The sequence below is a fragment of the Leuresthes tenuis genome, unplaced genomic scaffold (genome assembly GCF_036924035.1).
Source record: "Leuresthes tenuis unplaced genomic scaffold, fLeuTen1.0.hap1 SCAF_3, whole genome shotgun sequence".
NCBI lineage: Eukaryota > Metazoa > Chordata > Actinopteri > Atheriniformes > Atherinopsidae > Leuresthes > Leuresthes tenuis.
In genome coordinates, this window is record NW_027325357.1 from 14,943,928 (window position 1) to 14,960,976 (window position 17,049).

The following is a 17,049-nucleotide window of genomic DNA, read 5'->3' on the forward strand; positions in this document are numbered from 1 at the left end:
GCACAGCTTTAGAAGGTGAAGCTGGTGGAATACGATGGTAGAATCCCCATGTTGTCCTAAAGAGAGGCTTTTGTGTCTTTTCAATTTTAAATGTAATTCTAGTTCTTCATGCATAATGCTTTTACAAGAAGCAGGTGAAGCTGAAGAGGATTGTTATTAGTGTAGCAACTTGTGTCCATTTTTTCTATTTAACTTCACTCCCATGAGGTTTGTTCTTATACTAGAGCTATAAGCTTTTTTAAAAACCTCATTATAGTGAAATGCATTTACTCTACCTCAGGCAATGAAACTAAGTTTTATTTGTAAGAGGACAATAATCAGGCACAGAACATTCAAAGCTGCTGCCAAATGTTACGATAGCTGATATGAAACCAAGGGTTACACTTTGAAAGTTTAAACCTTTTGAATGACAAGAGTTGGAATAGTTCAGATATTGATTTGCAGATCTCTGACAGTTCTCATAGAGAGTTGATTCACACTGTGTTTACAAAGATAATGTAACAAAGAAGATGAGTATTGCTCAGTTGTGAAAATGCCAAAGTCATTTGAGTGATAATTAAATGTGACAACTGTAAATTACACAAAATGTGGCGGAGAGGGTTTTTTCTGTCTGAATCAAAAAAGACACGTAGAATGTTCCAAAGGCTGTTTTCTGTGTTAAATTATTGCTATCGCTGCGGTAATTTCCTTATCAAAGCTGGAGTGCAGAACCATGACATAATTTCCAAATGCGTTCTGTGCCCTGACGTCCTCTGTGGCCGGCACTACTAAAAGCAACTGTCCAGAATCCCTCAACCTACTTTGAAGTATGTCTAATGCCTGATGATCCTGATGAGTTTAAAGATGTTGTTATTAGCAATCAATAACAGATGCAATCTTTTTTTTTAAATTATTATTTTTTTTACTTGCACTTGAAAGTATAAGCCAGATGGTCAAATTGCCCAGACGAGCTTGACACCCACGGGCTTGTAATGGTATAGTCTCTTTGTTTGCATGGGGTGACCACAAACACATGCTTCTCCTCAAGGGGGTTATTCTACACGGGTTGTGTTTTTGATCATTTGTCATAACGAAACAAAGAAGAGATTTGAGATAAACCACACATTCGTCCTACATATAGCCATGTTATAAAAAAGTCATTTAATCTTGAAGACTCTGGATTTAATTTCCGGAGCTTCTTTAAGAGGAAGAAAAAAAAATGTGGATGGTGGAAATATAGATGCAAGATATTTCCAAACCTGAACCCAGTTTTAAGTGTTTTCACCTTTGTCTTCATCCATTTGAAACAGTTTATTGGAAGACTTTCACTGAGCAATCAAATGCTGTTTCTCCATCCTCCTCTCACTTCTGTGGTCTGACAGCACATTTCAACATCTGAGAGTCCTGCTGACTGTGTCCTCTTCTGTCTTGTCCCCAGACTGCCATTTCAGCTCCACCTGCCAGCTGCTAAAAGACACCAAGCTGGGATAATTGGTCCCCCTATCCACTTTTTTTTTTCTGCCATCCACTCTCCTCTCTGGCGCTCCCCTTCACACATGCAGGGGGATAGCAACATGACAACTCTCAGTGCTCTGGCTTTCTTTTTCGGCCTCTTATCCTCACAGACTAACTGCACATTAATTTTCATTCCACAGACCATTAGGACCGCGTAATGATGACATCTGTCACTGGGAGCTGGGGGTGTCTATGGGATATTGTGACAGAACTGAGAAAAGAAAAATGGAAATCAGTCCATAAAAAAAATAGCCAGAAGTCCTTTTGTCGCATCCCTTCTGCTGTTTGAGGAAAAATGAAACACCAGATAATCCCTCACCCAGTGATTTTATTTAAGATCTGCATAAATCACAGTAGTTAGACCTACATATACTGTTGGCACCGTTTTACCATAGTATCATAGTTTAATTTACAGAGTGGAAGAAGTTTTTTTTTTAAAAAAGAACATGCCAGTGAAGTGTTTATAATCTGTGCGATTTATGTGTAAAACACAGATTATCAGACTAAATTTAGACTAAATACCTACAGTTGTCTGATACTCCAGAAAAGAGAGACCAACTATGAATTTGGTTATTTCGTTTCAACCAGCCAGCAAAATAATGAAATATTCGTAATCTAAATATTTGATCTACTTTTGACTTCAGCAGATTTGGAGGCAATCCTTATCCCAAAAACAAATTGACTAACAGAGACCACAAAAATGCTTAAGAGACAAAGGATTGTTTATTCCAAAAAAAAAAACTCCATTCCAGGTTGTTGTCTCGGTTGTTCTTTTTTTTATACTAGAGCTATACGCGTTTTTTAAAAACCTCATTATAGTGAAATGCATTTACTCTACCTTTTATTTGTAAGAGGACAATAATCAGTCACAGAGCATTCAAAGCTGCTGCCAAATGTTACGATAGCTGATATGAAACCAAGGGTTACACTTTGAAAGTTTAAACCTTCTGAATGATAAGAGTTGCAATAGTTCAGATATGATTCGCAGATCTCTGACAGCTCTCATAGAGAATTGATTCACACTGTGTTTACAAAGATAATGTAACAAAGAAGATGAGTATTGCTCAGCTGTGAAAATGCCAAAGTCATTTGAGTGATAATTAAATGTGACAACAACCAATTCCAGGATGTTGTCTAGGCCAAAGGCACTTATTTTATTTATTTATTTTTTTTAATTGTAAAAAGTTGATATAAAAGGAATGTGCAATCAATAACTGAGCAAAAACACAATCATTTGCAAAACCCTTTCCAGAATTTAAGGTATACCAGTAAAATGCAAGCTACCTGTTGACCAGGTAATTACCAGGCATTCATCAGGCAGTAAAAATCAGCACAAAGTACGATGCACGTTTGCTGTCTCTACGCCTGGTTGACTGCAGCTCGTCAGGCTTCCCAGGGCTGCTGTTCCTGCTCTCATAGGAGTTGGTGTGTCAGCACAGTGCTATTCCCTACACTCACCGAGCTACAAACATTTAGAGAATGAGGGCTCATTCCTTGATTTTAGTAAAAGGTCCAAGTGGAGTCTTTAAATTCTAAATCCTGCAGTCCCCAAAAGGGAAACATTAAAATTAAGATTTAAGAACTGAAATTATATGAACAGCAGGAAAAACTTCAACTGATTTGTGAGGCACAGATTGGTGTTAAGGAGATCCGATCCTATCAAAAACGTATAGATAAACACATTAAAAAGGAAACTGAAGGTTTGGTTCTGTAATCTCATTTTTTGAATTCACAACATCACAAAACGTGGTGTTATTCTGCCATCTAGCGGTCAAATGATGTAGTGAAAATATTTTTAAAAATGCAAAAACAAAAAAAAAGTGGGTCCAGATTATATATATTTTTTCATATATTTATTTATTTTATTTTTTTACTTAAAAAGAGAACATATAAGAGCAATTTCAACCCATGAAAATGAAAAAGTAAAAATCTGTCATTTTTAAAACAAAATGGATCTGTGGCCAACCTGACACTTAAAAGGGGGAAACCAAAAAAATAGACAAATTTCACGACTGTAAATAAAGGCCACACAAAAACAAGCAAAACCAACAGTATGAATTCATTTCTATACAACAGCCATCACCGACGTAGTACAACTCCTTAGATCCGATGTAGACTTGCAAGGTTATTTTTAGGTCACATAATTTTGTAGCTTCATCTCAGTGTAAAAAAAATAATAATAATGCGGTTCGATCATGTTCGAGACGGTCAAAAGGATATCTTGTGCCAAGATAGGCAAGTTTGTCATTAACATTTCACATATCAAACTGAGGATGTGTTCAGATGAGATCACTCAAGTTCCTTGAACCGTGCGAACATGGCTTTGCGCACTGCTTGTTTGTAGGTGGCATGATCCCAAACAACAGGCTCCTTCTTCCTCTGCTACAGATGGAGAAAAGAATTTAATAAAAATCTTTAGCATACAAGTAAGAAATATAAAATGACACACATCAGTTAAAAATTATTTCAAACTTACTTGGACAGGCTCAGCTCCTAAACCAGGCCTCTCACTGACTTTGTTTGTTTCCCTGAACATGGAAGACAAAATAAAGCACAAAGCAGGGGTAAATAGACTGTATTTAAACAGCGGGCGTCTTTCCTCCTGAGCAACAGCCACCCAAGTGAAACATCCCTTAAGAAAAACAACAACCTTGGATTCAACTTTGTTCCCATCTAAACACACAACACAGTCTGCTTGAGCCTACCTGGAGCTTCCAGCCCAGGTGTTATGATGCTGCGGCTGTTGGTGATGGTGTTTTCTTCTTTTCTGTTCTGGTGATCTGGAAACTTCTTTTGCGCTTAGCTGTGGAGAATGATTTCCTCTTTCAGAAAAGTATAGTACCTTTAACTGCATTATCTGACAGCTCGAAAGTCTCCACAGCAGTCCCCATTACATTAATGTCTACTCACTTCCTTTTCCTGGTTCTCCAATGCCTCGAGCTCCTTCTTTGACCTCTTGATCTTAAGGTGGATCTCCATATTTTGCTGTTGAGACAATAAAACAAGTATTAGAGGTTTAGCTTGATGGGTCAGTGTCAGCAACTGTTCAGACATAGGTTCAAATGTAGTACTTTATGCAGGTCAGAGAGCTGCTGGTGGCGAATCAGAGCATCCTTGTTGGGGAACTGTCTCCTGCACAGCAAGCAGGCCATCTTCTTCCAGTCGGTAAGTTTGTCCTCCTTCTCCTCAGACTGGCTGCTTTGACTGCTCTTAGCTGCCTCCTCCTTATCTTCTTCCACCTCTTCATCACTTCCAGCTCCATAGTCTGAGGCCAGCAGACCCAAGGAGCCCATTGGACGCTGAGAAATAGCACACAATTGTCAAAATGAGCAATATTTGCATCAATAACAGACTAAATTGCATTATCTTGCTTCATCTTTGCAGGAAAACCATTTTGTTTACTTAATACAGAGATAAATGCGTTACAGATATGGCTTTTCTTTCTTTTGGACATCTTTCTCCTGTAACCACGAGCACCTAGCAATTCCACATTCAATCCTAGTCAGAGTGTGAATAATCTTTTCCTTTGAAAAATGGACCAACAGTTCAAAGGGTCGAGTGATGTGGGAGGGAAGACTGACCAAACACAGGCAGACTACATCCTGGGCATCAACTGTTGTACTGACTTCACTAGCTTTAACTCTCCTGTCTATATGACCACAGGGTCAACAGTACTCACTTGGAAAACTGTATAGAACAGACTCGTACCTTAGATTTTTCATCTTTCTTGGGAGGAGCAAGGGGCTTCTTAAAAAGATCTTCCCCACCTGAGATCTACAACAGCAAAGGGTGAAAATTTGTTTATCATACAAGTAACCGCACACATTGTACAAGTAAGAATGTTAGAATGTTTCTAACCTTTCTCTCAAATATTGCAAAAGCAGCATCAGCTGACTTTGACTGCCTCTTATCATCCTCAATTCCGGTCTTGAGGACAGGAGAAGGAGCCCGGACACTTTCCTTCTGACGATTCTGGATCTTTGCCCAGCGCTCCATATCTTTCATAATCTGCAAAAAGCAACATCATTTTTCTCAGTTATTTGTCTTCTACGTGTATCTAAAGCACATTTTGTTCAGTCACATTACGACATATGCGCTACCTTCACGGCAGCAAGGCTTCTTGGCTTGTCATCTTTATCCTTTTCTTTGTCCTTTTTCGCAGAATCGTCGTCTTCCTTTTTGTCTGAAGCCGTTATGGGAGTTGAGACGGCCTCTGAAGCGGAGGAGCCGGCCGAAACAGGTGCCAGACCTGCTGAGGTTTGCGATAGCATCGATGGTTTCTTCATTTCCAGAGGAGCATCTGCAGCTGGGTTGGAAAGGATGGCCTGGTCTTCTGCGGTCATTGTTGGAGGCTGGGTATCTGCAGAGTTCCCTCCTGGAACTGGGATGTAGGCCTTTGATGCCGCATCCCAGTACAGATACTCCTGGGTCTGAGCGTTGTAGAAATACTAAACACAACAACACGAAGGAGACACAGCTGTCAGCTGGACTGTGAAAGATGACTCAGGTCCAGTTATTACTCATTTAAAGGTTACAGCCTGCAGCATAAAAACAGAACCTACACAAATGATAACCCATCCATCTCCATTAGAGCCGAGGAGAATTCACATTTATATAGGAAGCCAGAATTCGACACTAAATTTTCCAGCCTTTGTTGGACTTACAGTAGCTGGAGTCAAACTTTAGATACTTTTGAGCGTAATTTTGCCTGCTCATATGCCAGTGAAAGCACTAGATCACTGCTTTATTGGAGTCTCACCCTTGAGTTTGGATCGTAGTAGAGCGTCGTCTCGGGATCGTAGTAGAAGCCCGACGTAGAATCGTACAAGTAGCTGGATATGTCAGGAGTCTCGGAGCCTCCAGGAAGAATGACAAATGCAAATTGTAAATAAATCAACTGGAAATATAAAGAGCAGCAGATATAGATACTGTGTTTATCATTGAGGTAGCTTGGAATCTAATGGGACTTATTACCAGCTCATTTTAGATTTTTATAAACATTTACTCGTTTTAAACTCTAATCGTTTCTTACCATAAATAGAAGACTGTGATCCATCTGTGGTGGGAGTCATCCCCACAGAGTCTGTGCGCACAGGAAGTCCACCAGCCTGGTACAGAGGAACCACAGCCGGAGGGTCCACATAGCCAATTCCCTACGTGGTGTTCAAATAAAGATAAGCACCAACATTGGAGAGAAGATACGTCTAGCTTTGCTTTTTGCCTTGCAACCTACCTGGCTTAAGCTGGGGTCTGATGACAGAGCAGGATTTATGCAGCCAGCCATCAAATCACCTATTGACCAAAAACACTATTAAGACCATTTGATGAAGGGTAAAAGCCACACTAAAGCCATTAACATCTGCTTTTTGAGTGCAATGGCAAGGTAATTAATCTTAATTTTTTAGAGTGCCGAGGGTAAACATGCTGCATCTAGCAATGGGAAAGGAATTATTCAGTTGCTTTAGCGAGTTAAAAAACAAACACTACATTATGTAGCTGAAGATGAGTCACCTTGTAACGCTGCAGTGGCACCAGCAGGTGGCTGCAAGAACAGGGGAGGTTGCGGCAGAGGCTGCAGCTGAAAAAGCCCCAAAGCACAAGTTATTTCTGAAGTGCTGCGACGTTTTCTCTTTTCCTCAACAGTTTGCAACATGATCAAAGAAAGAAGACGACTTACTGCCATCATGTTAGCATCAGGTGGATGCCCAAGGATAGAAGTGCTCGACTTATCATAATCTCTTCTGAAACTGAAATGGACAGAAACCGAAATAACTAATTAGATTAGAATTCTTTAAAAAGACACGGTTGGGTAAGGTTTTCTTTTTCTTCCCACCCCGACATAGGGACTTACCTCTGGTTCTTCAGGGGTTTTGCAACCTCAGCGTAAACTCTGACTCCGTCGATGTAAAGCGGCCGGGGTTTAGTGAGGAGCTCGACCAGACGTGTCACTTGCTACAAAAGAGGACAAAATGAGATGTTGTACAACATCATCATGAACGTAAAATGCACACAACATTCTTTTTTAAACAGCAAAATGGGTTTCCCTGATATCTGAAGGTACCTCATGGGAGTCCATGTCAACAAAGCAGAAGCACTTCGTTCCAGGGGGCTTTCCCTTCACCAGGCGTACATTTCTCTCATCCAGATACGCATACGGATCCAAGGCTTTGAGGATGGTCTCCACTGCGGTGGTAGCCTTCACATTCTTTATAATCATGGCTGTAAAGTGGCATGGTAACAGCTGAAAATGCATGGATTGATAGCAATTTTTTTATTTCTTTTTGCTTGAAGAGCTAAAGAACAAGGAGTTTAGTTACTTTTGCTGTCTTTGAATACAGAGTTTGACTGCGGGGAGCTGTGATGAGGAGGGTTGCGGCCGCTCCAGGATTCTGCCTGTTGTTCTGTTTCTTGTTCCTGGAGCTGTTGGTCCACCTGCTGCTGCCAGGCCTCAGGAGTCAGGTCAGACATTCGCTGCCACTGGCTGTGTGACAGCTGGTCCATGGGACCTTTTGGGCTGGACCCATTCCGGTCCGTCCTCAACTCTTCTAAAGGTACATCGGATCTGTGCAACTGGGAATCTTGAGGTTGAGGTACTTTGTGATCTGATTCCTGATTCAACAAGGCAGGAAGAAAAGGAACGTTCTGTTATTGTAAAAAAAGATCAAGAACAACCTGATGACAAATGATGGCTTTCATTTACTCGACTGGAGGCCATTCTTTGAAACGTATTGTATTTGAAAAACAAGAAAAGCCATAATAAGGTTTTTTTTTGCAATCATAATTGATCTAATCTGCCTTTGGTAAGAACTCTTCCTGTGCTGCTTCATTTAGCAGCATAATTCCATCTGTGGTTCACATTCACTTTGCTCCATTTCTTTGGTGACAGGAGGTGTAAGTAAAAATATGTAAAGCAGTTCTAGGACGGACAATTTCACTGCAACACTGATCATTATGGTATAGCTGTGTCGCTAAAACAATGTCAATAACACACTTTACTATGGAAACTTTCGGTTGCATGTGCACTTCCACCTTTACCAAAGAAAATCTTTCAGATACACTCACATGAACACCTCTTTCACACTCTTCTGGCTGGATAAACTTCATGGAAGTTGTTCTAGTGCCAACCTTTAGGGATCCCTGGAAGAAAAACACAAAACCCCAATCAGCATTTTACCTTATTAGTGACCCAGCTAAAATAATAGCAATGACATGCCCTATGGCAGGTTTAGCCTTTCTCTTTAATGATGAGGAGAAAATGGCCCAGCACTTAAGGTAGTATACCAAGTCCAGGTCCATGGCTTCGGCTTTTCCCCTTAAACAAGGCCAGCAACTAGGTGTTCTTTTTACTATTTACCTGTCAGCTACAGCGTCAACTGATCAAGTGAAAGTTTGAGTCGCACGATGTCAGGCGAGAGTGGAAAATACCCAACAGTTTTCTCAAACCAGAAGCGACACTCTCAAAATGCTTTTTGTGAAACCGAAACCAAAAGATAACAGGACAAAGAAAACAGCAAAGACCTGAACTGAAAAGCTAGAACTAGGGAGTGTTTAGCCATCACCGAAATAGCTCGATTTCTTTTTTTTTGGGGGGTGGGTGGGGTGCTATCAGAAAGAAAGCTCTATCATAGTCTAACTTTGGTATTAGCAAGACTCACATCAATAGCATAACTGCCAAAGGTCATAGTAAAACTTTTTAGTGCCAGATGAGAACCACACTGAGCAAATGAGAAGTACAGACCAAACGATCCCTCTGTCAATGTCCACTTTCTACCATCTAGCCACAAATACACAGGAAACAGAATACAGTGTGAAACTGGTGGATTCAATATGCAAAATTCCAACGCAGTGCCTTTCAAATAAAGGCCGCTATCGATGCTGGTTAATTCTACAGCATCTCTGTTACACAAGATATAATTAACCATCACAAATGGACACAATAGGCCATCACGGTCAACATAAAAAGCACAAAACTAGAGCCATAACCCACACAACTAGCTTTTATATTGAGCTATCGCAAGGAAAAAAAATAAAAATAATCAAGAAAGTAAAGGAGAAAGCAGAAGCAGAAGTGACCAAAGAGTAAAACATGACTGATAAATACTACACATTTCAGCAACAATGGAACTTCTTTCATCTACAAAGAGATAAGGTGCTTCATCTGTTAAACATGACAACAGCACGATCAGGGCTCCTGTGAGACTGTGTTTGATAGATGCAAATCAGAAGATGTCAAACTCATTCCCAAACTGCTGCGAGCAATCCAAAAGCAGACTGAAATCAAAGCACCCGGGATTCACTGGAGTTCAAGAAAGTACCACAGAGAGGAGGATGTGCACGCTTTTGGAAAAAGGGGGGAAAAAAATAAAAAAATATGACTGAAGATGACCTGCTCAAACCGTTCTGCCACGGAGGGGAAGTTGTAAGACAAACAGGCAGCAGCAACACCTACAGCTCTGTGAAGTGGTAAAGCTCAGGGTAAAAAAAAAAAGAAAAAGATCCAAAAGACAAAGGATTACACCTGATGACAGTTCAAGATGAAGAATAAGAGGATCAAATTCCACAAAGGCTGAGAATATCCGAAGCACAGCTGTCAACCTCACTGACAGTAAAGGCAGCATCATGGCACTCAAATCACCAAAATTCATTACCTGGAAACAACTGACAGAAACATTTAAAAAGGTAACCAAGCTAACAGCTGCAGGTAGATTTGATTTTGAACCAAAACATTGTGAACTTTGTTCGAGAGGAAAACTGTTAGAAACTTTCAAGGCAAAGCACTTAAATGTTGAGACATTTCAACCTCTAAAGTAAAACTTCAGCGTAGCGTAAAACTCTATCCTGAGATTCAACTGGTTGAGAAAATAGTGAAAGAGCTGCGATCACGACAAGGATTCAGAAATCCCAAGAAGAAAACCCATTTCAAAATGTATTTCCAATGTCAAAATCTCAACAACGCTCACCGTCACTTGCGAATAAGCAAAACAAAATGACAATCCGGGGTTCTCATGAAGCGGCACTCGAGCAAAAACCACGAAGGAAGCCTCCTCATCCTTTCACAATGAAGCCAGTCTGGTAACCCAGTGGCAGTGCAGCAAAATAAAAATAAAAGAATGACAAAAACAACAATAAAAAAAACATAAATAAATCATCCGCTGGAACGCTGGCGTCTTTAAATCTGCAAGTGAACAGAAATCTCTTCACAAGTGTCACAACTTTTCCCTAGATCCTCTTTGTGCTAAAAACCAACATCCGAGGAAATGGCGACCGAGCAACGCAACTTTATCATCAGTGTTCTTCACAGAATGTTTAATATCTGAAGTAACAAGCAATCCAATGTAAGGACTGAGTTGTTTTTTTTAACTTTTTACTCTTTTAATCTATCGTCTGGTTTAATCCATTCCAGAGTTGGGTGGTTTGCAGCTGCAATCTCAAAAGTTGGGGACCGTTACCAGTAAGAGGGAAATCTATTGTTGCTGTCTGCTTATACAGTTTCGAATAAATACGTTTTCTAGGTCTCAGCACTAAATAGCACTCCAGTACTAAATAGGAAACCTGTAGCACTGTTTCTATCGTGGCTTTTGTGCATGATTATGTTAGGTTAGGACCAGCGGTCAACAAAAATGTCAACACATGACTTATCTCCTTAATCAAGATAAGTTCAGTAATAATTGTAACCCTTTCCCAGGTTCTTCCCCCTCCCCCAGCTACTGAATGCCCTCTCAACCCCTCGTAATCCTGATGGGAGAGACGGCCTTCGTAGAGTGACGAGGATGGGCCACCTTGTTGGACTCCATGAAGTGGACTGCATCCTCGAGGTTTAAAAACTCCACATAGGCCATATCGTAGCTGTAACCTGGGGACAGCATTTGAAATACAGATGGGTTTTTGTTAGTCAATTCCAATAATGACAAGTCACCCAGTGAAACACAAAGAAAAAGGGGAAAAAAAGAAAAAAAGCATTCGTGAATACATCGAGATCGGTGCGAGCGAATTTTCACACTTTCATTGAAATACATACCTTTTCAGGGGAACATTTTTGCTTTGTTTGTTTGTTTTTTTTCCCCCCTAAGTCAGAATAGCCATGACTGAAAATGTACCAGACTCGCCTTGAAAGAATTTGATAAGAGGAAAGCCTTAACAGAAAAATATCCCAGACCATTGGCAGTAAAACCTTTGCGTGGTGTGCACCATGGAGAACTCATGGTAACATCAAATTGAAAAGAAGCACCTCTTTCTGTGATGCCGTTTTGGTACATTCATAAAGAAAAAATAAATACTGATGGAATTTGAGGCATAATCTTCACAAAAAAAAAAAAAAGAAAAAAGGCTCGGCATCAAGTAGGCACCACGTGTACAGCGATCCACAGAGAAAAACTCTCACTCTACAGCAGGATGAACAAAGACTAACAACAAGGCGGTTTCCATTTCAGGTTCGCCGACTCGTCCTTTTCAGTGTGCTTAGAACTAATGTCGGCAAAGGACAAATTCAACTAGACACTCATCACAGATCTTCCATGACCAACACGGAATATCACGCTCCAAAAGCTGCCAATATTGACTCCTCTAATCGCTGAGCCCAATGACTCCACCTCCTCGTTTGAAACGAAGGATGGCAGAGACCCCTCCCCCCAGCCCACCCTTCCTTTACACTGAGCGGGATCACACATCACCATAAACAAAAGCAACGAAGAATGTGGGAAAAATAAAGAAAGGCGGAGTTTCGAATGTCGTTTAAGCGAAATGTCGAGGGACATGTTAGCGATCGACTGCCCCAAACAAACCCGTAAAGAATCCCAATTCTTACCTGGCACAACATTTTTGATTTTCATCCCCTGCATTGACACACCATCGCGAACCGCAAAGGCACCAAGAATCTGAAAAAGACAATATCAAGCTGGTTTAGTTATGCCATCTATACCAATTACAACTACCATAGTCTATTATAAGTGACTGCAATTATCAAGCAAAGTTCCGTCCATGTTTTATTACCTGCTCCATTGTGGCATTCTTTGGAATACCAGTGATGGATATAATATTTGAAACTTTGTCCTTCAGTGAAGCGTTCCTGTAATCCTGATCCTTTCAGAGAATGGTCATGAAATATTAAAGCATTAAAAATGGGAAATGTAATCTTTAGATGCATGCTTGACCTTAAGATGGGTAAAAAAAAAATTTTAAAAAGAGAAAGAAACACACATACCTGGGAACCAGAGTCAGGGAATTTTGAAGGTGTCATCGGTTTAGAATCTTTGAGGAGTTTCTCTGGAGCCTGAAGTTCTTCGTGTTTGTATTCAAACGCTCTTCCAGACCCTGTCCTATAATCAATGTCCCTATAGTCTTGATCTTTTGTCTGTCCTGTGCTGCTGCTTAGGAAGTCATGCTCCTCCTCAAGCTTATCCCTGGAAGCTCCATCTTTTATCCGTTTAAAGCAATCATTTGGATCCTGAACCTCATGTGAGGGCTGATTCTTCTTTTGATGGTAAGGGGACCTTTCATCACGATTTGGTTTATTCTGAATATACTTTGGGTCCCTTTCTCCAAGCCACTGATTATTTTCTCTGTCCAGACGGCCAGTGAGGGGGCTTAATTCTGGGAGCAAATGATCCTGTGGACCACGGGGAAAGCCAACATCTTTCTCTGGAAAGCCAACAGGTGGCTTATCCCTCTCGTGAAATGGCGGTGGATTCCGAACGTTAACATTCCTGCTAAAGCCTACAGGGAAGTTGGTTTCTGGTACAACTCCCACACCTTTATCCAGAAAAGGACTCTTGTCCTTTCGACGAGTCTTCCATTCCTCAGCAAGAGTCATCTCCTCACCACTTCGATAATCCATAAGGGGACTACCACTTGACTCTTGATACTCTCTCTTAACGACTGCATCTCCTGCACCCATAAACTCTGACCTTCGAGGACCAACAGCATCTGAGGGCATGTCTGATCTTTCCCTATCCACTGTAGGGACATCACTCTTTCCAAACCTTAAAGGTGACCGATCTCTACCTCTAAATTCAGCTGATGGTGCAGGTCGATTTCTGAAATCCACATCTGATTCAAATCTACCTCTTGGATTGAAAGGTGGGCCTCCTCTCCTGTCAGTGTCCATCACTCTCCTTTCACGTGGAGGTAAGTCCATCTCATAGCGATCATTACCACCAATGCCCATTGGGGGCCTGTCATGCATGTCCCTAAATCCATCATTTCGCTCCATTCGATCCGTGGGAAACCCTCTTCTTCCATCAACATTAGGATTGGGAAACTGAGGCATGTCATAACGAATCGACTCCCTGTCTCTCATGTCCATAAATCGGTTGTTTGAATCCCGTGGATGCATACCCCTCCCTCCCATCTCTCCCAAATCTCTGCCTGGTCCTTGGAAACCAGGGGGATTCATCGGTTTGTCTCTGAAGGAAACGTCAAACTCCCTCCTATGGCCGAAGGCTGGCTCCTCTCCAGGTCTGAAGAAATCTCGATTTGGCTCTCTTCCTTGTAAATCACGTGGATCCATATCACGCAGTCTCATGGGGGGACCATCCATCCTCCTCATGTCCATCGCTGGTATATCTGGATGTCTTGGGCCCATATGACCCATGGGACCCATGGGACCCATGTTCATTCCACCTCTACCTCTAAAATCCGGCATTGGACGATCTCTGCCCCCAAACATCTCTCCACGGTGATCACCACTGCAATATACATCAATATATTAGGCTACTGCTTTGTTTGAAATGCACAAAACCAAGAAGCAAAGTAGAAGTGGCTTCAATTCATCATTATTCTCCAACAGGACCATTGAAGTTTGGTACATCACAAATCTTATTTTATGATGCCAGCACTGAAACTGTGACAGTGGTGACTGTGGCTTACAACTATATCTTCAAGATGTTCAGAGATGACTGTATAAAAAGAAATCTACTGCCAGTTTGGCTAAGATCTTAGTGTTTTACAACTGCAACCTGCACGCGTAGAAAGTACAACAAAAGACAGGCACCCACCCAACCCCATGCCGAGGCTTTGACTAATAATAGATTATTCTTAATAAAAGATTTAGATCTTCATAGAAATAATTACAATATTTGTCATTCTGATCATTTTATGAAATTTTTATTTTGGCTTTTTTTTTTTGCAAAGACATTTTCTCAGGATCTCTTCCCCCCCCAATTTAGCTTAAAAAAAAACAATGCTTAAAACGTGCACACAGAAATTAAAGTTGTCTTTCGGCTTAACAACTACATTTCTAAGTAAATTTCACAAGTTGTTCGCTGAAATGTGGTCAGTTCTGAGCAACTGGTACAATAAACAGCAGGAGAAGAAAAATGTGCAGCAAAATGAAAAAAAAAACGAGCTAAACTGTTTTAAACGTAAAAAAGGAAATTATCACAACAACCAGGCAAAATGTTCAGCTCAAATAATAGCAATCACGTAAATATGCAAAAACTATGCCAGGCCCGTTTTACAGCTTGAATAACTGTATTAAGACAGCCCAAAACAAAGTCTATAACTACAGTAGACCAATACTGTAAATTATTGGGGACATGTAATCAGATTGCCTTGTGGATCAGCACAAGCAGGAAAACAATGCTAAACATAATTTATTAATCATAAACATGAAAGAGGAGCTCTCACTTTGAGAAAGATTCATGTTAAAGTAATATTAACACAGGCTTTCAGTGTATAAGTTAAATATTTACCAAAACATAATTTACAGGATTTGCATGGTGTGCCCACACATATTTAATGCTGTAATATAATAATTATTATGATACTAATCTTTAAGAATATTGTCTATCGTTTGCAAATACCACAACTTGAAACTAAAGAAGTTCAACTGAGGAAAACATACATTTATTTTTTACTACTAAGTCGATCTTTATTTTAGGCCTATGTTTCTGATTGAAGGATGCTTGCTTACCGAAAGGGTGCTCCTCCCCGTGGTCCTTGGCCTGGTCCATCCCACATATTTGTGAGTAAGTATCCTCCCTGAAGGCAAAATGAATGGTTTACATAATTGTAGGAAGGCAGATGGACAGACCACGTGTCCTTGGCAATGGCATAAATTATAAAACTGATAAGACGCGGACTCTAACAGCACGACCCCAATTTAATCTTTGAGCGCGTGGAACAAAAATAAGATCAATACGTTGGCAAGTGTGTAATTTTCATAATGCAATAAGAATTATTAATAAAAAGTGACAGCATAACGTCAAACAAGTGCCAAATAAGCCTATGCGGTATGACCGCTAATGGTGGCACAACAGTGGCCCGCTAAATGTAGCCACCACTAGGCCTTCCTAATCTACGCCACAACAAACACAGATCACGTAGGAGACGTAAATTATTGCATTATACAAGAATTATTAGGAATAATAATATTACAATAATTGTTATGATGACTAAATCGATGGCACTTAACCAAAGAGACTATTTTTAAAGTTAGCTCAGAGCGACAAAGCGCTTTTTCAGAAGGGTCGGAACTTGCGAACATTAAAAAGACAGTTTCTTCGCTTTAGTTTGCAACCAATCAGCAACATTTAGTGCTCCTAGATTTAACTACCGTCGCGGTCTTTTTTCAAAGACTCACCTCTGCTGTTTTTAAATCTCAGCTCCTATTTAGCTGCACTATCGCCCAAATCGTCGATGAAGGAACTATTGATTAAAAATGGAGACGATCTTCTTCTTCGTTGGTTGCTACAAAGGGAACATAGCTTCTTCTGCTTCTTCTTCTACTTCTTCTTCTACTTCTTCTTCTTCTTCTCCTATAGTTAGGCAGACCAGACCACTACTATTTTGCTGCCCTCTACTGTGTTCCTGTGGAAGGATTTGTTTCATTTCTGTAAAATGTAAAAAAATAGCTATTTCATTGCTAAACGTGATCTGAAGATGTTATTTTCTTGTCTTTGAACTGTTACCACCTTTGATGCTGCATTAAATGAGCACATGTTTCCTGTCACTGGGTCTACAGTCCACATCCAAATCTGGTTATAACATGAAGGTCTTTATTTATTTTTGTGTTTTTGAGTGTGTAACTTTTTTAAATGAATTTCTACTGAAAGGTGCCTCCTTTTTGTTAGCCTTTAATGCTATATTAGGCAGCATTTTCATTTACGGACTTGTCCATTTTGCAGAGCAATTTCTATTTTTTTTCTCCATGTGCTGCATTATTTGCTAAATGCTTCTTTGTTTCCTTCTATGCCTATGGGCTGGTAAGCAAAGGAAAGCTACCTTCATAAAAAATCACAACCTGCTTTGTGTATTCTGTATAATGTATGATGAATCGCTGACAGCTTAAAGATGCTGCCAAATCACTTGAATAACTACACATTATTGTGTTGTCTGGTTTGTCATCCTCCACCCACCGCTTTGATCATAATATTGCCAATCTTTTAGTTGTGAATACTGACATTTGATGTCTTTAATTCAAGACTCTTTAATCCATCTCTGGATTTTTTTCTGTTGCAGCTATGTACATTTGTAAACATGTCGTCCTATCTTGATGCAGATAAATCTTAACCCTTGACTACGTCCCCTGAATTTTTACTACTTATTATTCTGAATTCA

At 40.3% G+C, this 17,049-nt stretch overlaps 1 protein-coding gene across 1 annotated transcript; it reads right to left on the reverse strand.

The window, feature by feature from the left end:
- Nucleotides 1–3,331: 3,331 nt before the first annotated feature.
- rbm6 (RNA binding motif protein 6) lies at nt 3,332–16,191 on the reverse strand. Its single transcript, XM_072382002.1, has 23 exons — nt 16,073–16,191; nt 15,404–15,471; nt 12,695–14,177; nt 12,484–12,573; nt 12,299–12,368; nt 11,274–11,347; nt 8,557–8,631; nt 7,812–8,103; nt 7,556–7,713; nt 7,346–7,446; nt 7,172–7,241; nt 7,006–7,072; nt 6,728–6,786; nt 6,527–6,647; nt 6,254–6,351; nt 5,595–5,942; nt 5,353–5,502; nt 5,203–5,268; nt 4,566–4,793; nt 4,405–4,479; nt 4,200–4,297; nt 3,971–4,022; nt 3,332–3,876 (listed from the first exon to the last, which is right to left on the reverse strand). The coding sequence occupies exons 2-23, from the start codon at nt 15,448–15,450 to the stop codon at nt 3,784–3,786; spliced, it is 3,915 nt and encodes a 1,304-aa protein (XP_072238103.1). The 5' UTR covers nt 15,451–15,471; nt 16,073–16,191; the 3' UTR covers nt 3,332–3,783.
- Between the last annotated feature and the right edge of the window lie 858 nt (nt 16,192–17,049).